The sequence below is a fragment of the Ursus arctos genome, unplaced genomic scaffold (assembly GCF_023065955.2).
Source record: "Ursus arctos isolate Adak ecotype North America unplaced genomic scaffold, UrsArc2.0 scaffold_18, whole genome shotgun sequence".
In the NCBI taxonomy this organism is placed as follows: Eukaryota; Metazoa; Chordata; class Mammalia; order Carnivora; family Ursidae; genus Ursus; species Ursus arctos.
The window spans coordinates 35,959,882-35,984,470 of NW_026622852.1; the positions used below are offsets into that span (position 1 = coordinate 35,959,882).

At 45.6% G+C, this 24,589-nt stretch overlaps 1 protein-coding gene and 1 long non-coding RNA gene across 2 annotated transcripts in view; one reads left to right on the forward strand and one right to left on the reverse strand.

Moving 5' to 3' along the window:
- The window catches only part of ZNF462 (zinc finger protein 462), a 133,329-nt gene that overhangs the window by 89,961 nt on the left and 18,779 nt on the right, over positions 1–24,589 (forward strand). Inside the window, 3 exon segments of the mRNA XM_057313646.1 lie at positions 8,901–9,168; positions 11,058–11,194; positions 20,116–20,339. Coding sequence (XP_057169629.1) covers positions 8,901–9,168; positions 11,058–11,194; positions 20,116–20,339 — 629 coding nt within the window.
- LOC123001417 (uncharacterized) lies at positions 19,013–24,520 on the reverse strand. Its single transcript, XR_006410283.3, has 3 exons — positions 24,317–24,520; positions 21,364–21,591; positions 19,013–20,483 (listed from the first exon to the last, which is right to left on the reverse strand). It is a non-coding gene; the product is annotated as an uncharacterized LOC123001417 (long non-coding RNA).

Consider the following 24,589-nt stretch of genomic DNA (forward strand, 5'->3'; position numbering starts at 1 on the left):
GAGAAATGAATTGAGGATTTGCTCTAATTTTGTTGACTGGGTGGGTGGCGATGCCATTTGCAGAAAACCACAGCGAGACAAATGGTTCTGTCCCCCAAGTCTAGGGCCTGGCGAACTGCAAGTCTTGAGACCCTTGCAACGAACTTCGATAGGATGGGACACTAACTCTCAAAAAGAGAAGATAGCCCCCCCTTTTTTTTTTCTGTTTTTGTCATTTTGAAGACTAATTTTTTGTTTTGTTTTTTTTTCTCATCTATTCCCTGATCATATTTCAAGGTTTTGTTTTTACTCATCAGAATGACAGGAAGTTTTCAAAGTGTGTTTCCTTCAAGTTTGGCCTCAACCTTATTTTCAGGATTAGGCGTTTGTTTTTCCATTTGCCTCCATGACAACCAAGCCCAGAATTCCTATATATAGTCATGCAGCGCCCATTGTCCCCTGGCCATTGTAGCATAATCTTGTGCATCCAAGCCAGAGAGCTCCACTGATGATGGAAGATGAGGAGGTGCCGGAGTCCTTGGCCTGGAGATTTTCAAGGCATAATCAAAAGAAGGAAATAAAATAGCGTGGCTGCCTCTAGAGATTTATGTTCCCCTTTAGACACTATCCAGGAGGAGTTGAAATGGCTCGTGTTCCATAGCTTAGTTTCTAGCACGATTTTCTTCTGGAGTGGCCCACAGATAGAGAGCATTTTTGAGACCCTTCAAAGGAATCGCTTGGAAAGTCGCATTGATGGTTTGTAGTTGGAGGTGTTCTTCTGGATGCCAAGTTCTGCTCTGCGTTAATAGCATGAAGTACACAACCGGTATCTTGAGAAACAAAGGGCGTTCAGGAAAGTTTCAAAAGGATTCAGATAGAACCTAAGAAAACTTATTAAATAAGTAAACTTTTGGGGTCTGTGAATCACCTTCACAGTGTATTGTTTTCATAACTTACAATGATAGGTGGTGGTTGGATGGATAGACGGACAGGCAGGCCTGGATTTAAGAAAGTTGTCCACAAATTCAATCCAGCCAGATTTTCATAAGTACCTTTGTTTCCTAAGTACCTTTCTTTATGAAAGGACTGTGAGTATCTGTGGCTGTAAAAGCGTGTGAGGTCCCGTTCCTGCCCGTCTGAAGTGTAAGCTCCCCAGGGACCCTTGGTTTTTTTCACTCATGTATCCCAAGTGGTTAGAGGTACCTGGTACATAGGAGCCTCTCAAATAAATATTTTCCGAATTAATAGAGAATTGGGAGCAAATATAGACTGATACAGTAGAGACTCTATTATTTGATGGAATCAATACCTACCTTCCCAGTTAGAGGTGAAAGTTCCTAAATGCAGGGAATCCTTTTTAAAATGCGTTATGCATTTTATTTTCACCTGCAAAATAGATTCATTCACCAGGATTGTGGTGTAAGGTCAAGTGTACGTATTGGAGTCCTTCAGTTGAAGTTCCCCATTTCCTCTCTTGCATAAACCACAGGCACCTACACTGTGTCATGTGCTACTTCCAGATCCAGTTTCTTTTAAGTAGAGTGGTAATTTAGACATTTGTGGAACAGTCTTAGAGCACAGTCCTTCTAGATTTTTATGTTCTCAATCTTTTATAGTTGGTCTTGCCAAAACATAATTTGACAGAAATTTTTTTTTAGCAACTTGACTTTATCAAGTCTTTCCAAAGCGTTCAATGTAGCTTTCATAGAAATGACACTTTGTGCCCATATTTCATCATTTTAGGTCATATTAATTACATCGACCAAGCTCAGTAGCAAATATAACAGGTAAAAAGAGGTCTGGGAGTAAATCCAGTGGGTTGTTGTTAGCATGAGCTCAACTGTTGGAAGCAGGAATGGATGGGCCTTTTGGAGGGTGGCCCGCAGCACCAGCCCAGACAGGACTGCCATCGGTCTTCTTGGGTCAGGATGTTTGAAGGTCAGAGGCATTGATCTGGCTAGATGTGATGGTAGAGATTGCTTAGGGGAACGTGGGAGTGTAATGTGAGGTGTAATGAGATCAGGGCGAGAATCCCGATGTGCCTATGCAGACAAAGCCCCGAGGAGAGCAGCATCCTCTCTGGATTGTTGGGAAAAATCATCACAGGTGACATTTCAGCTGAGCTCGGAAGGATGGGTAGGTATTTGCCAGACAAAAAGAGGAGGAAGAGCACTTACTTGGTAGCCCTGGTCAAGGACTCCCAATGGTGAAATAGGCAGAATGTGCAACTGGGAATTGGGAACGAGCTAGAAGTGAGGCTGAACTCCTGCTCTGGAGCCACACTGAAGAGCTCTGCGTGCTGCACTCAGGAATCAAGGTCTCGCCTTTGGGCACGGCGGCATCATCCTATCCTAACCATGTGAGATAACGTGTGGCCTGTAGGTCTGGACTAGAACAGATATCTGAGGAAGGACGACCGGACAGGAGGCTGTTCGAGCTGCCTGTGCAGGATATGAGGGCCTGAATGAACAATGGGAAGGGGAGGCTAGAGAGGGAAGTGGTTGGAGCGGAGTGTGACACAGGTCTCTAGGACGGGGTGCTTGGCTCAAGTGCTGCTGCCAAGGGCAGTTGGGAGGAAGAATCTCGCAGCGGAAACTGGAACGAAGCGGTGACCCATTCACTGACATTCAGACACGTGGGCAAAGGAGGAAAACAGCAAAAGGAGAAGTGTGGGCAAAGAGGAGGTGGGTCTTCAGCGCCTTGGGTTTAAGGAGTCTGACATCTTTTTTCAGCATTAGATGAAGACTCAATCATCTCAGAGCTAGCTGGGTTTCTCATGGAGGCAGGATTCTCTCGTCCCCACAGATACCTGGGTCACTAGAACAGACGTGAAAACACATAGGCTATTTTTGTCTTTTGCCTACGTTTATTAGCAGTTGTGTGCAAGAAGTTGCATGGCATTCCAGAAGTTTCCTGGCTGTTAAGTAAAGTAGGTCCAAGCAGAGATCACTGGGTGGACTAGTCCAGCCTGAGGCATTGGTGGCTGTGAGAAGCCACTAGAATTTTTCAGAAGCATTGGGGAAGGCTTTTCAAGGCAATAGTCTGTCCCTTTTTGAAACAGAACTTGTTTGGGGGTGCTGAGCTGGAGACCACTGGGCGTGGATAGAGGCCCCTGGTCCATATGTAGGCAAAGCAGTGTCTCCCTTTGGTCTGTGGTGGCCCTACAGCTGGCTGTCACCTCAGGAATTAAATTACATCTTTAATTGCTCTCTTGTTAGATGTTAGTGTGCTCTTCTCCAGTTTCCTGTGACTTCTTGACTGGAAATAGTGGGCTGTATTTCCACCATTTTGGGGTCCCATACTTTGGATATTTATAATCCTTGCAGTTAAATTATCCACAGGTAGTATTCTATTTCTGGTTCCTTCTACTACCAAACTTGAGTTCCTAAATCACCTGCTTTTCTAAAGAAAATTACAATTCAGGCATTATTTTGAACTGTCTGTATTACTTCAGAAGATTTTAAATTCTCCCTCATGCAGTCTACCCCGGTCTCAGGTGTACGTATTTTTCCGTTCAGAGTCATCCTCCGATCTTCGTTCCTTCTCCCTTTCGGAATTAAGTGGCGTTTTCTCATTGTGAATAAGAATGGAGTTATTTCACTTCTATTTATGACTTAAGATGCAAGTGTGGTGAATTGAACGTTCCAGCATCTTCATGTCTAGTGTTGACTTCATTCCTAGTTATTCGTGGGCACTCAAGGTTCTCTTGACACTCTCCTCCTCCTCCTTCCAGCATTCCGTCAGTCACCACGTACCGATTTTGCTTCTTCTCCACTAGCTCTTTGTGGTTGCCTCTGTTAAGACGTTTATGTCTTTGCATTTATCACAGTCAGTTATTTATGTGTCCATCTGAGACGGGGAGCTGCTGGAGGGCAGGAACCAAGTCCTGTGCCCCAGAGCTGAGTCTCCTGTTGACTTAGATGCTCAGTAAATATTTGCTGAACAAATGGAGATAACTGGAGCACCCCCCCCCCCGCACCCCTAATTTGCTTACCTAAGGTCCTTTGTCTTTTATTTTCTCCTGCTACTTGGTTCCTGCTGACCACAGAGCCTGCCTCCCAAAGCCTGCAGGAAAATCTAGCTCAAATAGAATTAAGTGTGGTTGCTGGCGCCAAGATCCTTCTGCCACTTTTGTACCTTCGCTCACATCCTCTCCGTGGAGCTGCAGAAAATTGAGAATTGATCTCCTCGTACAGCTTCCTTTTTGGATCAGTCAGTGTCTAAGGGGGCTGTCCTCTGCAGTGCCCACAATTTACTGGCCAATTGATTCTTACTCTTCCTTGTGTCTCCCTTAATCTTGCAATAGTTAAATTCTCCTGCTACTGTTCAGTTGTTCTCCTTGCCTCTTGTACTCCTTCAGTCAGTGGAACAAGTTTGCCAGACGTGGAGAAGGCCTGTGTTGTCGCAACAACTCTGCTCGCCCCTCCACTAGACCCCAGCTCTGAGAAGATAGCCGTCGTGTCATCTTTGACTTTGACTCCCTAGAGCCCGCGCATAGCCTGGCACTAAGAGGGTGTTAACTACATGTTCATAGGGGCGCCTGGGTGGCTCAGTCATTAAGCGTCTGCCTTTGGCTCAGGGCCTGATCCCGGGATCCTGGGATCGAGCCCCGCATCGGGCTCCCTGCTCTGCTGGGAGCCTGCTTCTTTCTCTCCCACTCCCCCAGCTTGTGTTTCCTCTCTTGCTAGCTGTCTCTCTCTCTGTCAAATAAATAAATAAAATCTTTAAAAAAATAAATAAATAACTACATGTTTGTAGCCTCAGAATATTCAAGAACACTTCATTCTGTCATGCTTATTATACTCCCAGAGTTCACTTGTTTGTCATTTGCCTTTATAAAATCAAATTTCTTGTGATTGTTTCTGTGCTGGCTAATTTTTAGAGAAAAAAGAAGGAAAAAAAAAAAAAAACCCTTGAACTGATAGTCACCTGGTTTTGGCTGGCACTGTGGGAGATGGACTGTAGCAAGAAGGAATCTTCCATTTCTCCAGGATCATGGCTAAGTGAGAGTGCTGGGAGGTTTCATCTGGAATCCAGCCCTTTCCCTGGTTCAAAAGCCTGTCCAAGACCACCAGAAAGCATCCGTCTCCCATCCATGCACCTTTCTTTCCCAGCCAAATCCCACCTGCGGAATTTCAGAGCAGTGTTACTTTGAGGGCAATTTATCAGGCATCTATGAAAGCCTGGGCCGGTGGGTGTCAGATTCTGGGTATCTGCTGTGTTCTCCTGCATGGCCTGCTTATAGATTTGTCTCCTGTATGATCCCATGTTTTTGTTTTTATAAAGCATCTTAAAATTTTGGATATTCTTTTTTTTCCCTCATGAACCTTGCTTTATTTTTTCCCCCACATGCTCTGAAAGGCTTATTTTAGTGTTTTCTTTCACATCCTGTGTACTGTTCTCTGTTTTCATTTCTGTCTATTCTAATATTGTTTTCTCAACCATTTCAGTTTTTCTGCCACCTTTTCTCCTCTCTGCTATGTATTTATTGTTGATGGACCACTCAGATGTTCTTTCTCGTTCTTCTGACTTGTATCACGGGATCCAAGGTCACTACTGGGTACAGATACCTGATGGGCAAGACTCAGATTTTAGAGTCAGATGAACCGTTGTTCAAATCTAACCTCTCCCTCTTACTAGCCATATAACCAACCGCCTCAACTACCTGCTGGGTGAAATTGGGATGAGAACCTACAGTGCACACCGTTGTGGGAGTTAATTGCTAGCCGTTCAATAAATCCCAAACCCATGTCTGTAAGTACCATGACCGTACATGCTAAAATTCTAGTTTGATCCTGATTTTACAAAATAGTATTATTTTTATAGACTGTTTACAAAATGGATAGCTACCCATGACTTAGATTTACCTTACAACTATAGCTGTATCTGATAATTTGATTTCTAAAACTTTGCATATAAAGAAAGTCACAGGTCAGAGAATTAAACTCCTAGATGGCAGGCATGTCTCAGGGTTGGGATAGGAACGTAGGGACCAGCCTGGTGTCTGTTGTTGGTTCCACTGTAAGGATTACTGGCCATCCAGGTGATAAAGATAAGACCTGGGTGGCCATGTTGTGTTCAGTTTCCCCCTGGATTCACAGCCCTGTGCTTCCACTGCTATATTTCTCAGTGCCCGCAAGCGTGGCTGTCGAAAGCATGGAGTTTTTTCACTTTCTATAAGCTCGGAATAAAGAAAATAGTCTTAATGATGATTTTTAACCTCCGTGACGGGTCCTTCACTACTGACAATCTGTTTGCCTTTCTAACCTGGGCACAAAAACGACCCTCTTCCTGTTCCTCAGGCTGTGCCTCGTGAACGAGCTGGAATGTTATGTAGCTTAGCAAGTGGGCTTTTTTAAGATCGGTGGAATCATACACGCTCACGTCTTTGTCACTTTAGTGCCCAAAGTGCTAAAATTGTACATTATTCACAAACTCCCAAGTGAGAGAGAATGAGAGAGACATAGTGTGTCTTGGCACCAGAGAGGAAAGTAAAGCTCTAAGAAGACCCAAAAAGTTGTAACCTGGGCGTTATTACAAATGTACCCTAAGCGGTGGGATTTGCCTATTTTTGTGAATAAACCTGTCCATCTGATTTTAACCAGGAAGAAAAAGGAATTCATAGCACGGTACATACGGCTGTTCCTTTTGCGTCGCCATTTACGAAGGAAGGGCGCTGAGCCCCCCTTTCTTGGAATGCTTTCCCTCACCACTTCCTGCATTTCTGTTTCTTCAAGTTTCATGTAACATATATATACCGAAGTTAAAATTTAGAATTCGTTTTTTGGGATGGATGGAATAAAATGCAATAGACCCTAGAGACAAGAAAAATGTGTTAAATCAAAGGAGACTCTCTCCAAGGGAAGGAGGGAGTCTCCCTAAGAGATTTGAGCAGGTGTGAAGTTGGGGCGGGTGGAAGGTAGGGGAAGATGAATTTACCTGGCTTATGATCAGAGTCTGAACAACGGGGTTCTTTACAATTCTGTAAAGGGGACCGAAGCTGTCGGGGGCCCGTGTCTGAGGTGACGACCAGCCTCCATGCTGGCCTGCAGGACTCGCCGAGTTGGGTGCTGGGTCTTGAAGGGAGCTGGAGGCTGCTTTTTGAGAAATGGGCCATTCCTTGGGACGCTCATTTTGGTGTCTGGGTAGATTGGTGGGCGGCAGAGAGCTCATGGGCAGCGGGACCCAGCTTCGGCCTTGTTGGTCCAGAATTTCCATCCTGCAGAGCGAAGAGCAAACAAGAGGACAGTGGCTTGTGGGGGATGCTGGCGGAGCAGTGCCCAACCCGCAGCTCAGGCCTGTGTTAACGAGAGAGGCTGAGTGTGTTTTGTGCTTCCTTGTGCGTGAGTTTTAAGCAGAAACTAGTCTTGAGAGCTTAAATAGAAAACATCTTGAACAATCCGTGCAGTGGTAAACAAACCTGCTACTGAAAGGAAGAATGAGAAGTTGACAATTGCATTATTGTGATCCTGAGTGGGTTCATCAGCTAGGGCTGAGGAATAAAGAAACCAGAGATAAAAGCCTTGAGTCAAATGAATTCGGTTGTGTCATTCCTTTCTTCCTTTGTCTTCAGTTTACACCTGGTAATGAACCCATGGAGGCTCGGAGGTATTGTTCAAGTGTCCTTTTGTTTTATTCTTGTGTGTGTGGCAGGTTTGTTTACAATTTCCAAAGGGGTTTTTCCTCCATCTTGAGGAATACGAATTGAGGAGGGGGAGGAGGAGAACAAGAAGGGAAGGTATTTTAGTATTTTGAAGACAGGAGGTGGCCTCACCATCAGGGAGGCTGCTCTGGTTTTGTTTTTCTTCTCAAAGAGGCCAACGGGTTGGATGGTACTGGTTTCATCAAATACGGGTTTTACAGAATTCCTCCATGTCCTGCCTCGCGGAATCGTGCTTTGGAAAATTAAGTGTCCATCAAATCAGGAGGAGGCTGGTACAGTTTCTATCCCCTTTCCCCCTTGCTTTTTGAAAGGCTTAAAAAAAGAGCCCTTTGTTTTCTTTTCAAGGAAAGTTGCACTGAAAGTCATCTGTGTGGTATTCACGGCCTCATCTGTGTCGGTCATAGGCAGCTGTAGGCTCTGCAAGACAATGTTGTCCGACGCGCAGCCTCAACGTTCAAAGCAGCGTGTTGGGAAAAGGTTCAAGCCCTTTCTCTCTCTCTCTCTCTCATTTTTTTAAGAAACCGAGATTTTGCCACCTCCCTTCCAGATCAGATTTCTCCACCACATGCCACTGAAGCTCCTCAGGGTCAAGATTTATGGCCGTCATTTCCGACATTTTCCTCCGCGTTGCAAACTTTAAAGTACCTTTTAGGGAAACTTATTTGGAATTTCATTTTAATGGGATTTATGAATAAATCTCCATCTTAATGCTGACTAAGCTTTAAACATCCATTCCAGGAGAACACTATTAGATCTTTAGATTTTAAATTTTAAATCACTTGACTGTGAAGGCATAAAACATTTTTATATTTGTGAGTGCCATGTGCGTGAGCATTTCTGTTAAAGACCTTTTTTTTTTCTTTTTTGTGGGGGGGCTGGCTTGAATAATTCTGGGCTGCAGAGGCGGCGATATTACATCATCTACTTTCCTTTCCCGCGTCGGTGCCCGCGTGCTTTCCGCGCGTTTATCTGTCTCCCCTGCAGGGACGGCTGGCTCTTCTGTGGCGGCCGGTGCCGCGCCGCCATTTCCTTGAGACGACAGTTGACTTTCTTCCTTCACTTTGAAACCTTTCCCCTCAGAGTCGTATTCTTAATAAAATCTGGGTCGTAGGATGTCAGTGAAGACGAAAGGTGGATCGTAGTCATCTAAAAAAAGAAAGAAAGAAAGAAAAAAAAAGCCCCGAGTAACGTCGGGGTTCTCACGGGTCCGAGCCGCGCGGCGTCCGGTGTCCGGCTCATCTTCCCCGTCTGTCCGCAGACTCCTCCTACTCGGAGCCGCCCGATGTGCAGCAGCAGTTGAACCACTACCAGTCCGCCGCGCTGGCGAGGAACAACAGCCGCGTCAGCCCCGTGCCTCTTTCTGGGGCCGCCGGGGGTGCCGAGCAGAAGACCGAGGCTGTTCTTCACTGCGAATTCTGTGAATTCTCCTCTGGCTACATCCAGAGCATCCGACGCCATTACAGGGACAAGCATGGCGGGAAGAAGCTCTTCAAGTGCAAAGACTGCTCCTTTTACACAGGCTTTAAGTAAGTGGCATGGAGAACCGCCTCGAAAAACAAGGGGGCCGTGCGTGCTCCGCCCCTCACCACACTCTTCCCTGCGCTCTCCGACCCGGAGCTCGGGGAAGGCCCTGTCCACGGGATCCTACAGGGATCGGGGCCAGTCTTCACCAAAGGAGGCTGGTTCCAGAGGCTGCTTTGGGGTTTGTGGAAGGGGGTTGAGGATGAAGCACTCGCTGTATCAGAACAAACGAGTTCAAATGTTAGGGCAAGTGGGCAGCCAAGCAGTGTGAGATCGTGGTAAGGGATTTCTCTGGCCCAGTGCATGAAGCAATGAGTGTTTTTCCCTTCGGAGGACTGTCCTCCCTTTTTTAAATTTGTCTTTGGGGGAAAAAAAAAGAAATCTGTGTTTTTGAAAGCCAAGTCAAAGCCAAGAGAGAACATCCAGCAATTGTGATTTCCCTGCTACCCTTATAGAAAATTCCTATTTCTCAAGATCATATTGTCAAAAGACACCCAGAGAAACAAGACTCCAGCACTGTGAAGACTGGAACTGAGCAGTTGTAGAGAGATTGTTCCTATCTAGAAAGAGATAATCCAAAGCCACCTTTGCGCTTGTGTGTAACAGAATGATGAACTCAAAGAACGGAGTGCTTCCTGTCATCTAGACTCTCATGATTTAAGCGCATCTGTGCAATGCTGTGTAGGTTAGTGGATATGAGTGCAGAAGGTGGAGCCGGGCTACCTGGGTTTGAATCCCAGCTTTGCCACAGACTGGCTGTGTGACTTTGGACAAGTCCCTAAGCTTCTCTGTGTCTCCTGTTCCTTATCGGCAAAATAAAGATAGTAATACGACCTCACTTATAGGACTCTTATGAGGAGTAAATGAACCAATATATCTAAAGTGCTCAGAATAGTGCCTGGCGCAAAGGAAACACTAATAAGTATTATAATGTCATAGAAAGCTATTATAATAATATAATATTAGATGGCTCTATTACAGGGGTAAAGCTATTATTATCTCTTCCTATTGCAGTCAGGACCTGAGCCTTAGGCCACTTTAGTACTTCAAGACAGACTCCACACGGCAAGGCTGGCAAAAGTAGGCTTCACGGCCAACAAAAAAACAGTCGGAAGGAGAACAAGGTTCTTTTCCACCAACACCTTAGTTGCTGGGATTTGATGGGAAATGTGTTACCTCTCTGACTATTAATTGGGTTCAGTTGTTTTTCAGATAAATATGTATGTGACCTTAGAACTGAGAAAAGGCTAAAGACCCAGATAACAAGGGCCTACTGACAGGTGTACATGTTCCCCAGAGAGAAGCACTTGAGTTAATAAAAAGGGGACCTTGCCCATTAGACTCTTGGTTTCATCCATTTTTATGAGACACTGAAGGCTTTGTAAATGATGAAGTTTTGAAAAGGATGGAGGGGAAGGCAACAATAGCCTTCCACCTTTAAGGTGGTACAACAGTGGGGAGTTTAATTTACTTGGTCATCAGCCGCCATGATGTCCCAGCAACTTGCTCTCCCCACCCTGACCTGCGCAGAGTCACACAGGCCACTGGGAAATCAACCTACTCTAGTCCCTCACCTTCCAAGCACAATGAGAAATAAGTTCTCATAGGGATTTTGGCTTTATGTTTTTATTAGACAGCTTCTCATCTTCAAGGATAAAGTGTTTGGGGAAGTCCATTTCTTTTCAAAGTAAGCCCTGACCCCAGCCAAGTGGCAAAAATTTTCAAAAAGGAAGTTAGCACTGCGTGACAGGGTTCAGCTAGTGGATGAGTGACCGAGGAGCTTGTGGTGAGCAAACATGATGAACGATTACGATTTGGGCCCTCAAGCAGGGGGTGTGTGAACGGCACGCTCTCTTGTCACACTCATCGCCTCTCTCCCCCACCTCTCTTCCAGATCTGCTTTTACTATGCACGTGGAAGCTGGGCATTCAGCGGTTCCCGAGGAGGGCCCCAAAGATCTTCGCTGTCCTCTCTGCCTCTATCACACCAAATACAAACGCAACATGATTGACCACATCGTGCTGCACCGAGGTAACCTTCCTAAACGTGGTTTTCTTGGGGTAGAGGGCTGTGGGTGGCATTTCAGGGACGCCCCTCTCGAGGTGGCCGCTTTGCCCTGGTCCCTGGTTCCTCACCTTTTCTCCAGGGAATCACAGTAAATGACCACAGTGATAGCCCACGATAAAAACCCCTTCCTGCCACAAGGATCTGCTCCACTTGGAGCGAGGCAAAGGTGATGGGTTTAGCAGTGAACCCTTCTCTGGGGCTTCCCAGCGTGAGGGATTTTCACATTCAGATTCCTCTGCCCTCACCACCTTGCTAAGGAAGGAGCGAATGAGAAACTGAACGGGTGGGTGAGGGTTCATTATAAAATGTGAGGAGCTATCTGGTTACAAGCAATTTGTTGGAGGGACACCGAAATGATGATTTCCAAAGCAGAGCGTGGAGTTTCCCATGAAATGGGTGGAGAGAGAAAAATTCTTAAAAATAAAAGTGGTCTCATAGGTATTAGAAATCCCAGAGGCTTCGGATTTAAGTTCTGGTTTTAAGGCCCCCCGTATTGACCTGCTCTCCCATCTGTAAGAAGAGAGGACACTCTAGCCTGTGAAATGACGGGCCAAGGGTCTAGTGCGTTCCGTGGTGGATGCATACTGGGTGTTCTGTACATGTTGCTTCCTGTTGATAAACAGGGATAGTTCTTTCAAGTTCTCTTCGGTTTTTCTTTCAGTTGAGTTTACTCTTGGCCAATTAAAACACTGTTAAACAACAGGCTTCCTCTGCATTGAAAGGAAAAATATGTTTATGTAAAAACTACTTTGTCCAAAGAAGATTCCAGCTCGAGGTAGATGGGAAAAGATGACCAGAATCCTGGTCGCCAGTCTCTCGTGCTGTTTCTGTCCACTGATCTTTCATCTTTCTTTCGTGCCTTCCCTCCCTCCTCGTCCCCCTCTTCGTTCCTGCCTTCCTCCTTTGGCCTGTAACCTCAGGAGGCTTTTCCGTGTTTGCCACCTGGGCCTCAGAAACAGTGAGTGTGTCTTCTGCTGTCCTGCTGAGATGTCACTTACTCTGACATGCTAGATATTTTTGCAGCATTTTCGAAAGTTTCCAACACGTCCCCAGCGCCGCTGTCTCATTGCATTTTGTGGCATCTTGCCCAGGTCTGCTGCACACCGCGTGGAAGGCCCCATTTAGCACCCTTAGATCTCCTTCCTCCCCAGGCCACTCTGAGGAGACGCGAGGTGGCTGCTGGCTGGGATGTCCGCCTGCAAGCAGAGGGAAGCAGTGTCGGAACGTGGAGGCAGGAATTCTTGGCCAGATTGGCCCCACCCAGGGTTCCATCTCAGTCGCCTGGCTTCTGGTCCCCCAGCCTATGTGTGGTGGCGGCTCCGTGCCCCCCTCACAGGGTGGGGAGAGGCCATGAGTAGTGTTGCTGCCGAGCAGACAGAAACGATGGGAGACCTCACTTCTGTGGTCGGTTCCCTCTGGCTTTGCATGCTTCTGCCTTGTGGGCTCAGAGCTTCAGTGTCTAAGGAGCTCACTGATTTTCCTTTCGTTAGCTGAGGCTTTGAGAAAGGGGTGTGGGGGTACATAGAGTAAATGCTAAAGCTGAGAAAGGCCCTTGGAGTGCTGCACCTGACATCAAGTCACTCCCATCCAACAACATCGTGAGGGCTAGTATTATTACTTGTGTTCCTGCTTTGCGTGCATGAAACGTGAAACTGAGAAAAACTGCTTTTTTCTTTGATTTGGTAAAGATATTTGTGCAGAACGGTAGGATGAAAACAAATGGGAAACTGGGGCAAATGCTGAATAAGGAGACACCGGTTGCACGTCCCCTGGAGGTACAAAGACACTAACCAAGAGTTTGGTGACCAGTGAATGCCATGAGGTGCCGTGCACCTGCTAGCCCTGGGCTGCGGGTCTGGCTCTGAGATCCCAGCCTCCCTCCCCCGCTGGAGAGGAGAAAACAGAATCCATTGGCTTTCAAGTGTTTGTTAGACTTTTGAAATTGCGTTCAGGAGATTTTCAGGAATCCTAGACAACGAAACCCGAAAGTGGGGTCTCCGAAGGGGAGCATGTGCAATCCAGTGTGCACTACCCCACCGCAGATACGGTGGGAAGCCCCCCAGGGACGGGGAGAGCTGGCCGGTTGAACCGGAGTCACCCGTGCGCTCACAGTGCTGCGAGTCCACTCCGGGCCGCTGATCCCGTAACCCACCCATCGTACTGCCCGTCACAGGTTACTTACAGTCTCCGCTATTTATTTGTAGAGGTAATTTATGTTGAAAGAGCTGTCTAAACATATATATAAATAAATAAGTACCGTCCTTATCAGGGTTGAGAAGTGCACGATCTAGAACGAAGGGGCGTTTGAGGATCGGCAGTAATAATGACAACATTAACAACAGCAAATCACTGTCACTGAGTGTTGACTAGGACAGGTGCTGTACTGAGTGAGTCCAGTTTACGGAATTCTCACAAAACCCTAGATGGTGTGGGTATTACTGTTACTCCCCCGATAACAAGGGTAAAAGGTTCAGAGAGACTGTGTGTGATGCAAGATCCAAATGACTAATAAGTGACCCAGCTGGGTCTGAACCCAGGCTTGTCTGCCCCACAGCGCATGCCTGTAACCACCAGGCATCCCTGTCTCTCCCTTGGGAGGGTGGTTGGTGTCACCCTGTTGAGCGCTCTAGTGGCTTGTGGCAGCTGGGTCTGAGGACGGAATCATCTGTGGGGCTGGAGGTAGAGCTGAGGACCACGGAACCCCAGGCGGCAGGGTGCCTCAGGGCAGCCGTGTCTGCCGTCTGTGTCGCCTGGGTTTGGTGTCCCATCTCAACCCAAAGTGGCATCTCCGCGGGAAGCTGGTCTTGACAAGTCAAGAGATAGGGCTGGGTGTCTGCCTTGTCATTTCGAGTCGGGGCTGATCTCAAAGTAATGAGAGGTGGCTCTTCCTGCACCTGCGTTTTCCTTGCTCTGGGGATGAGGAAACATCTCTGGTCTCTGGGGCCTGTGGTAAAGGGAACTTTCTGAGGCCTTGCTTAATTAAAATACTTGGGATGAAAGGGAAGAAAAACAACTTCTGAACTGGCCCTGAGACTGAGATACTGCTTGCAAGAAGAGTTGCCTTAGCTTTTTATCCCAACAGAATGATATATTTAAATAGGGAGGAAAGGGAGGAGAATTCACTTCACTCATGGGAAATCTGAATCAGAAATGATCATGGGTTTATGTGGGCTGTGGCGAAGGAGCACACTGTGTGTCCATGCATTCGGTAAGCATTCATTACTCGCTTGTTACATGCCGTACTATGCTGGGTTCTTGGGCAAGATGAGGCGTGTAAGACCCAGGACCCGCCCTCCTCCAGGAGATGAAGCATGTGCTTAAGGCTCCGTAAGGTGGTGAGTGGTGGGTATCTAGGAGATTCATGGTGGCAGGTGTTCGTGTTTGGGGTAGAGAAAGGCGGTGGAAGGATGGCTTTCAAACTGATCCGTGATGACATTTCAGCAGGCAAAGAAGATTGAAGTTGGGGTGTATTAGTTTCCTGGGTGGCTTAAAACAATAGTGTACGGTCACTGCTCTGGGGCCTGGAGTCTGATATCAAGGTGACAGTTCCCTCTGAAGGCTCCAGACAGAAATCCTTCCATGGCCCTCCCTTGCTTCTGGTGGCTCCTGACATCCTTGCCCTATAGCTGCGTCATTCCAGTCTCTGCATCTGTCCTCACGTGGCCGTCTTCCCTGTGTGTGTCTTCTGTCTACCCTCTCCTCTCCTTCTAAGAATACTACTCATTGAATTTAGGACCCACCCCAAACCACTATGACCTCATCCTGACGAGTTACATCTGCAAAGACCTTGTGTCTCAATAAGGTCCCATTTTGAGGTTCTAGGTGCACGTGAATTTCGGGGGGACACTGTTGGACCCACTACATGGCGGGGGTAAATTAGGTAGGTGGGGAGCAAGATGTGTTGACAGAGTGGTGTTCGAGCGTTCTGAGGGGGGCTGCAGGGAATGGGGGCAAGGCTGGTAAAATGTGTTCCAGCCAAATTAGACAGGGCTTGGATACCACTGTAGGAGTTCAAACTTTATTCAGTAGACAGATGGGAAGCCAGGGTACCTGATGAATACCAGCATAGCACAGATTGAAGCCAAGGATTGGTAGACCCATTTCTTTGAGGAACTTAGGTCAGAGCAACATTTGGTGAGATTGGCCATGATTGGACCAGTTTGGAAAGGGAAAAATTAAGCCCTAAGATTTTTGTTTGAAGGAAAAGTTTGGAGGTAGGATTTTTGGTGGATTTTCATTCAATGCACCAGATATTTATTGAACATTCACTACATGCTAGCATTGTTTGAAGCTGTAGGGATACAGTCATGAAGAGTCAGGCAAGGTCTGTGCACTGAAGGACCTTGAACCTTAATGGGAAGAGAGACCGGGAGCAGGGAATAAATAGTTTCATGAGTACATTTCCACTGAGTTTATCAGTTTATCACCATCATTGGAAGCACGATGCCTCGTGCACAGACGGCTTCACCTATATGTACCTTGCACACCGATGGTGCACCTTGAAAATTGGGTACAGATTGAATTACAGGGATGAAATACAGTTTTGCAAGATATTTTTAATTCTGAAACTTTGTAATCCCTGATGCTGGTCTCCAGTTGGCATAGTAACTTAAAACTTCTGCTTCCCAGCCCGTAACCCCGATACATGGGCAAACACTGAATTTAACTGAACCCTGAAGGTGGATATCTTTTGGGAACAAAACTAATCTCCCTTAATTTACCTGATCGGTATCGCTTTACTTAAGGGGAAAAAAAAAGCTACAGTGTGATCGCCAGCCTTCCGTTTTAGTCAGTGAAATTATACATTCCGTTCCATCTCCACCAAATACTTTTGCCCGGTAGAATTAGAGGTGTGGTTCCCAGCTTTCTCTGGCTTGACGGTGGTAGCCTGGCTAACATCAGAATTAATAACTTCTTACCAGGAACTGTTGTCCTTACGTTTATGTGTATCCGTTTATGGTCATGTTTTGGAATAATTGTTTTTTAGAAACTATTGTTATTTTCTTAATGGCTTTCTAGTACTCAGCTTTTGTCACGCGTTTGGCCGAAAGTAACGGGTGGGGCTTTGGTTTGGCCCAAAGAGGGTCTCAGCCCTTGAGCAGGATCATTTGCATACGGAGTTTGTTGGCCTGAATGACTTCCAAATCTCTCCCTGCTTCGTTCAGACTTGGCACGTTGTGGGGAGGAAACCCAAGTGTGTTGTGGTCTGCCTTTCAGGAAGAATTTTTCCTTGGTGATCCTGGACTCCACAGTGATGTGGTTTTTCTCTGTCTTGAGCAGAAGTGACCCTCCGCCCTCCTGGTAGTTGCAATTCGGCAGATTTTTCCACTGATCACCCGGGAGTTTGACAGCACACCTTTCTAGGCTCTCTTGCACCTCAGTTCCCGCAGGCTTCCGTGGGGCATTCCTCCTGGGTTTCATGTCCAGCGGCAGCACCAAGCGGCTTTTGAGTAGGAAGAGATGAGAGACACAATCTATCTTGTAGTCAAACTGGTGAAGTCATAATATTTTTGCAGCCAGCTCTGGAAGCTGAGTCACAATGAGTGTGATTCAAGCCTTGATTTCTTACCCAAGGTAATTTTGAGAGGTGTGAAGTCAAGAAAGACCCACAGTTGTCGCTGCCTCCGTAGGAAAAAAAAAGTCCTGAGCACTGGGCTTCTGTAGCCAAGACAGGGCTCCGTCCATACCTGGAAACGTTCCAGTCTCTAACTTTATGTCCTTGACTTGCCTCAATAATGAATAACCTCATTCAGAAAACACTGTCCGTGATTTGCCCGCCTTTCCAAGCCTGTCTTGTTTTTTATCTTGGTTGTGTTAGCCATGTTTTTAGAAAGGAGAAAAATTAACTTTTTTTTTTCTAAAATGAATATCTTAGTAAAAATCCATGTAGCCCAGAGACTTGGAATGTTGATGATGTCTTCGTTTGGAAATGGGAAGTCTTATGTTTCAGAGTAAGTAAGCAGGAAATTACCTCTTATCTGATTCAGAGAATACTCGAAAGGAGTTCAGATAGAAATGGTTGCCTGCGACATGCCTGTAGCTTTGGTACTCTTAAATCTTTAGGAATCAAAGGCTTATAAATAAACAGCATGCAGATCGGATATTCCAAGAGAGTTCTTTTCGGGGGTGAAGGAAGGGGGCCCTGGCGCAGCTCAGGCAGGGACCTGTGCTCCCAGGTCACAAGTTTGTTCTGAACCAGAGGCATGACTTTGAGGAAGGAGTCCAGCAGGCCAGTCCTCAGCTTCCACACCAGTAAACTAAAGGTAATAAAACTGACTTTGCAGAGTTTTTCAGAGAATAAAAAGTTAACTGTGAGGGTAGAGTGCCTAATAGTGCTTGAAACAGAGTGAGCTCCTGGTAAATCGCTGTGGTCATTTCCATGAATTATTATTATTTAAACTCCAGAGTATTTTGAGTTCTCAGGACTCTGTGTAAAATTCACTTAGACACACATAGTGAAATTGGAAACTGCAAAGAAAACTAACCAAGGTGGTAGAGGAATTGAAAGGGAGGCCTATTTAAAAAAAAACCCAGTCTGAAAGAAGCGATTCTTTACGGGGACAAGTGAAGACTGGAGGCTGCCTGCACGGCTGTCTCCAATGTGTTGGAGGCATTGATACAGGGACTAGTACACCAGCTGCGGTCCATCTCCACGGAGGGCAACAGAACCAGAGCGTGCGGCACGGGCCAGAGCCCGAGAGGACACAATCCAAAGGGGGAGCCAACACAGAGAGCGCAAGGCGGGGGGGGGGGTTGTGTGCAGTCTCACGGAAGGTGCAAGAAAAGTGCTTGTCAGCACTGCCCCTGAGCTCCTGAAGCACGGGAGCCGGTCCCAGGGGTTCAGCCTGTACCCCTATCTCGTGCTTGGGCGCCGGCTTGCACGCGTGTCCCACCCAGAGCGGCTGGAGGTAACACTGGGCGCTTGGTGTAGATTAGTGGTTATCGACCAGAGTCAGGGTGCTTTTGTCCAGCGGTATTTTTGGTTGTCACTGCTGGGAAAGAGGGGTACCATGGCAGATGGTGGCTAGAGGCCAGGGATCCTCAGGAGCACCCTGCAGTGTGTAGTACAGCCCCCAGAATGTCAGTAGAGCTACTGTTGAGAAACCCCGGGCTCGAGGAGGAGAGCGTTGTAGCTTGGGCTTTCTTGAGGCTCCGGCTGGCTGATGCCAAAGCATTTTTCCTCCGATTACACCAAACCATGGAACTGAATGGTTAGAAGACTGTTAAACATTTGCTATTCTAAGAAAATGTGTGGATTACATTATAATCATGTGTTTCTTAGCTGTCTGCTCTACTTTGGTTTAAAAATATTTATATTTCTAAATAAGCGACTGACTCTTTGTATAGGGAAAATAACATATGCATTAGAGCTCCGGGGAGTATGTAGCAGACAGCACCTTCCACGCTTCCTCTGGGCAGCCTTTTGCTGGCCAATTAATCGCGGTATTCAAGGACTCCCAAGGCAGGGACTGCCCTGCAGTGAGAATGTGGTGGCTGAGACGAAGGCATGGCTTTGGGTGGGGAGAATTCCCCAGGGGCCAGCCCCGGCCAACAACAAAGGGAGGGCTCGCAGGGAGAGCCGCATCAGTGCACAAAACACTGATGTCTGGAAACATTGCTACTCAGTGACTCTGAGAATAAATCACGCTTTCTTGACTTAATAATACATTGCTGTTTCTAAATAATATAAGTATATGTTGTGTGCGTCCATTTGTAAACTTCCAGAGTCTTCTGAAATCCAGACACAGCAGGAAAACACACGCTATATTTGATCCTTGCATAAATAGCACAGATTTTAATTTTATCCCAGTTATGGATATCTGGCGCGTGCGCCGATACTCTGGGCAGACTGGTGTGAAATTTAATTTGAGCAGTTAAACACAAGGGTGAGAGAGTGCAAAATAAACAAGCACACGCATTTCCAGCCCTACAGCATTTGGTATGTTAATGGGAAAAGCACCCAAATCCTCTCTCTCTCTTTTATTTTTTCCCTTGTGACAATCAGATTACAGATTGTCTGAAAAGGCACAAATCCTCCCTATCTCCCATGCCACCCCCCACCTCCCTCCCACACCCCGAATGTTGCCCGCAGCCATTTCATTCGTGAGCTTCTCCTAGTTAGAGCTGGAGTTTTAGTGAATGAAAACGTACAGGTCCTTTGTTTTTAGATTTGTTATTAGATGAGAGAGTCCCTTGGTTTCAGGAAAACCGTCTCCTTGGGAACATCTCGGAAGGGGAAACGAGTGGAACTGAAAACAGTGGGACGTAAAGGTTTTCCTTCTTGACAGGTGGGGATACAGATCGCAACTGGGCCAATTACAACCTCTGTGACCTTTGGAAAGTTACTAAGAGCCTCATTCCTCGCTTTACTGATTTGTAAAAACAGGAATACCTCCAGCCTAAGAGAGTCTCCAGGAAGGTGCACCGTTGGGGCACACAGGGGCTTAGGGAACTGTCTGTTCCCTTTCTACTTAGGGACATCTCTAGATCCAGCCCAACTAGCACATATGGAGGAACTGGGAAGTGCTAATGGTTGCTGTCAGTTATCATTACTGTGGGTAAAATGTGGCCACCATTCTCGTCCCTTCCTTTAGCCACCTCCATTCAGGAATTAGCAAGCACCTGATTTCAGCCTGCCCACCTCGGTGTAAAGATCCTTCTGGGGATTAAGTACACCAAGAGGTTTTGGTCTTACAAACTCTTACCTGTACCAGAGGAAGATGCCTTTTGGGGAACAGAGGGAGGGACAGCGTGCATGTGAGTTCATAGACACAGACCCGTGAGAGGTAGCAGAACCGGGTGAGTTTCTTCCTATATTCCAAAGACAGAGTGCGTGCTGACCATCAGTAAAAACTTCCATCTTTCCATTCAATTTGTTTCCACAGAAGAGCGAGTTGTCCCCATCGAAGTGTGCCGTTCCAAACTGTCCAAATACTTGCAGGGAGTAGTTTTCCGCTGTGATAAGTGTACCTTCACCTGCTCCAGTGACGAGAGCCTCCAGCAACACATAGAAAAGCACAATGAACTAAAACCTTACAAATGCCAGCTCTGCTACTATGAGACCAAGCACACGGAGGAACTGGACAGCCACCTGCGGGACGAGCATAAGGTACCTGGACGGGTCTTCTTGCGTCCGACCCTCGGCACCCCTGTGGGGACGGGCCTGGTGGGGAGACGGAGCTCAGTGTGGTCATGCCCGCTGTGGGCGAGTCAGAGACGTGGGCTAAATGTTGCAAGTGCAGTTCCTTTTTTTCTATGATGAAAGAAATGAGAGATCATTTTAGAAAACTGGAACACAGAGATGGGGCTAAGGAAAATCACCCCTAGTGCTCCCGCCCAAATCCACCTGCTTAGCATTTTTTATCTCTGCCCATTTCCCCTTGTTCTTCATAATTCTGATGATACCACATATGAACTATTGTGTCATCCTTTAAAAATGCTTTTTTTTTTTTGTTTTACTCAACAGGAATATTTTTCCATGCTATTTTAAACGTATCGTCAAAGGAATCGACAAACTTTTTCTGTAAAGAACCAGATAGTCAATATTTTAGGCTTTGCAGGCCAGATGGTCCCAGTGGCAACCACTCAACTCTGCCCTTTATAGCAAGAAAGCAGCTACAGACAAGACATAAATGAACGGGCATGGCTGTGTCCCAGTGACACTTTATTTACGGAAGTAGGCGGCAGGCTGGGGACCCGAAGTTTCTGGCCCTTGTTCTGATAGCCAGCCACCTTGTCCCTCAACCATGTAGGTCATTTCCAGTATTTTGCTAACTACAGAGATTTTCCAGAACCTTGCTATTTGTGTCTAAACACTATAAGGGCTGTAAAAGACGTGTCTTACTTAGGGAAGAGGATTGATAAACAATAGATCAGTACCTGACCTAAAATAAAGGGTTTGTAGATAAAAACACTTCACTTCCAAAGGTCTGCTGATCAGAAGGCAGAATCCTATAGGGCAGCTTCAGAGGGCTTATTTGGTATATGGGGGAATTGAGATGCTTGCTTCTGGTTTTGTGGATTGCCCAGAGTCCCGAGGAGGTATAATTTGTATTTGTTTCTTGAAAAAAAGCCAATTGAAATGTTTTCTAATAAACCCAAAAATCCACAGTATCGAGGGAGTGTTTACTTACAGCACAATGAGAAGGGCTTTCGATCGTTTTTTTTCTTTGCTCTGTGTCCTCCTCTTTTCTGGCCTTGCATATCCAGCTTATCAAGACTTTAGTCCAAATCATCTGCACCCAAGGGTTAGAATTTTTCTGCGGGGTGTTGAGAGAGAAGGCTGAGCTCTGTCACCCATCCACAATGAAATGGTTTCGTGGTTACTTTTCTGCTTGGAATGCATTCATTTTCTAATGTGTCTGCCCAAAAATGAGAGCAGAGAAGAAAAGCCTGAGTTTACCTCACTGAGAAACTTTCATAGCCTTTCTTAGTCAAACTTCCTGGGCATCTCTGCCCCCAAACTGAAAGGATAATCACTCATCCATTTCAAACCAAGCTTTCTGCGTTTATGCACATGGATCTTATTTATGTAACCGCCTCAGATCTCTTTATTATAGTGTTCAAGCCTTTGGGCTGGTATTTTGGGAGAGCGCAAACCAGGAAGATAATTTCTCCCGTTGTTACACAGTTGCTGTGAGTCACTGGTGAGAAGGTTAGAACCATATATGCGTGGAACCAGGGGCTTCAGGATACCCATCAGGGCAACGGGTTGCTCCAGTAAAGAGGGCCCCAATTTAGAGCTTTTGGAACCAAACAGACCTGAGCTTGAATCTTGTTTCCACTGCTTACTATACAACTTCAGCAAGTTACTTAAATTTCTGTATCTATTTTCTGATTTCTAAATGGGAATCGTTTTATCTTTCTTAGAAGTTGTGTGAGATTAAACAAAGTCCTGGTATATCCCACACTTTGGTGAGACCCAAGGTGTTTCTCAGTCTCCTTACGAATTAAGCTATGGCACCCATCAGAAAGGCAGTTAGGTTCCCAAAGAACTAAAATATATTTAAAAATCGCTAATTATGCCTTGCATCTTAGATACGGTCTTTGATGTTATATTTTCACTATGCCATGTTATGTTCTTTAATTTTACTCTTTCTCATGGTTGACCAGCTTACTAAATCCAGTGAGCACCTAATTGAGGCTAAAGAATTGCCACTTCCAGCATGTGTAATGATCTTCATCGTGCTCTCAATTGTTAAGTTCATGAGACTCGTGCTTATTACTGATGGCAGCACTTTCTTTTTCCTACTTTCTGGTTGTTTCTAAATGAGGAGTACAAAATGTATTTAGAATTTTTAAAATAACTATCCAAACACTATTAAAGAAAGATTTTATTTATTTGAGAGAGAGAGAGAGTAGAGCAAGAAAGAGAGAGCATGAGTGGGGTTGAAGGGCAGAGGGAGAGGGAGAAGCAGACTCTCCGCTGAGCAGGGAGCCTGACGCGGGGCTTGATCCCAAGACCCTGGGATCATGACCTGAGCCAAAGGCGGACAGATGCTTAACTGACTGAGCCACCCAGGTGCCCCAAACACTATTGTATAAATAAGGATAGCAGTGCTGCTGAAACAGAAGTTTTGACTGGGAGGCAGTGACATACACTGGTGAAAAACTGTCGTTTATTGGGATGATTTCAGCATTTATGAAAGGGGTATAAGAGTGTCATTGTACAATGAGCTAAAGTGAAGTTTGCTAATAATCCAAATAAAAGTCAAGGACCAGGGTGCCTAGATGGCTCAGTCTGTTGTTTAAGCAGCTGCTTTTGGTTCAGGTCAGGATCTCAGGATCCTGGGATCAAACCCTGAGTCTGGCTCCCTGCTCAGCGGGGAGCCTGCTTTTCCGTCTCTCTCTGCCACTTACCCCACTCCTGCTGTCTGTCTCTCAAATAAATAAATAAAATATTTTTTAAAAACTGTCAAGTACCATAAGGTGAGAACAAGAAATGAAAGGTGTAAGAATTGGAAGGAAGAAATGAGGCCACTTGCGTTCACAGACAAGGTGACCTTTGTATGTAGAAAATCCTAAGTAATCTGTATTTAAAAAAAAAAAAAAAAAGCTACAAGGATATTAGTGAGTTTGGCAAAGTTGCAGGGTATAAGGTCAATATGCAAAAATCAATTCCATGTCTACATACTAGAAATGGAAATCTGAAAATGAGATTTGATTAATTTCATTTACGGTAACATCAAAAAGAATAAGATATTTAAGAATAAATTTAACATAGGAACTGTGAAAGCTGTACACTGAAAATTACAGAATGCTGAGAAAAATAAAAGAACTAAGTTAATGCAACATATACTGTATTGGATGAGAGGACCCAGTATTGGCAATTCTCCCCAAATTGATCTACAGATCCAGCAGAATCTCTGTCAAAATCTCTCTTCTTTGATAGAAGTTGACACACTGATCCTAACATGTAAATGCAGAGGACCTAGAATAGCCTAAACAGATTGGAAAAAGAACAAAATTGGAGGACTTCACCCTTCCTGATTTCAGAACTTCCCTTAAAGCTATCGTACTCCAGAGCATGTGGTATTGGCATATGGATAGATGCATGGATCAGTGATGCAGAAGAAAAACTCCAGATAGCAACCCTCATCGATGTGGTTAGTTTCTTTTTTTTAACCAAAGGTACCAAGATAATAGGGAAAAGGACAGTTCTTCCACAAATAGTGCTTGAACAACTGGATATCCACATACAAAATAATGATCGTTGACCCTTAATTCACTCCTAACACAAAAATTAAATCAAAATGGATCATAAACCTCAGTGTGTGAACTGAAACCATAAAACTTTCGGAAAAAGAGTAGAAAATCTCCCTTGGGTTAGGAGAAATTTTCTTAGGATTCAAAAGCTATGGACATTAAAAGAAGAAAAATGAGTAAATTAGATGTCATCAAACAAGTTTTTGGTCTTTGGAGACACTATTAAGAAAACAGGCAAGCAACAGGTTGGAAGCAAATATTTGCAAAGTAATTATCTAGCAAAGGTTTTTAACCAAAATATACAAAGAACTTTTACAACTCAATAGTAAGAAGGTAAAAATTCAATGAAGAATGAGAAAAAAATGTGAACAGACACTTTACCTGTGTGGATACAGAAATGGCAAATGATCACAGGAAAAGAGGCTCGGTGGGACGCCTGGGTGGCTCAGTTGGTTAAGCGGTGAAGCGTCTGCCTTCAGCTTGGGTGTTGATCCCAGGGTTCTGGGATGGATCTGCATCAAGCTCCTTGCTCAGCGGGGAGCCTGCTTCTCCCTCTGCCTGCCGCTCCCCCTGCTTGCTCGCTCTCTGTCAAATAAATGAATAAGAATCTTAAGAAAAAAAAAAAAGAAAGAAAAGAAAAGAGCCTCGGGAAGA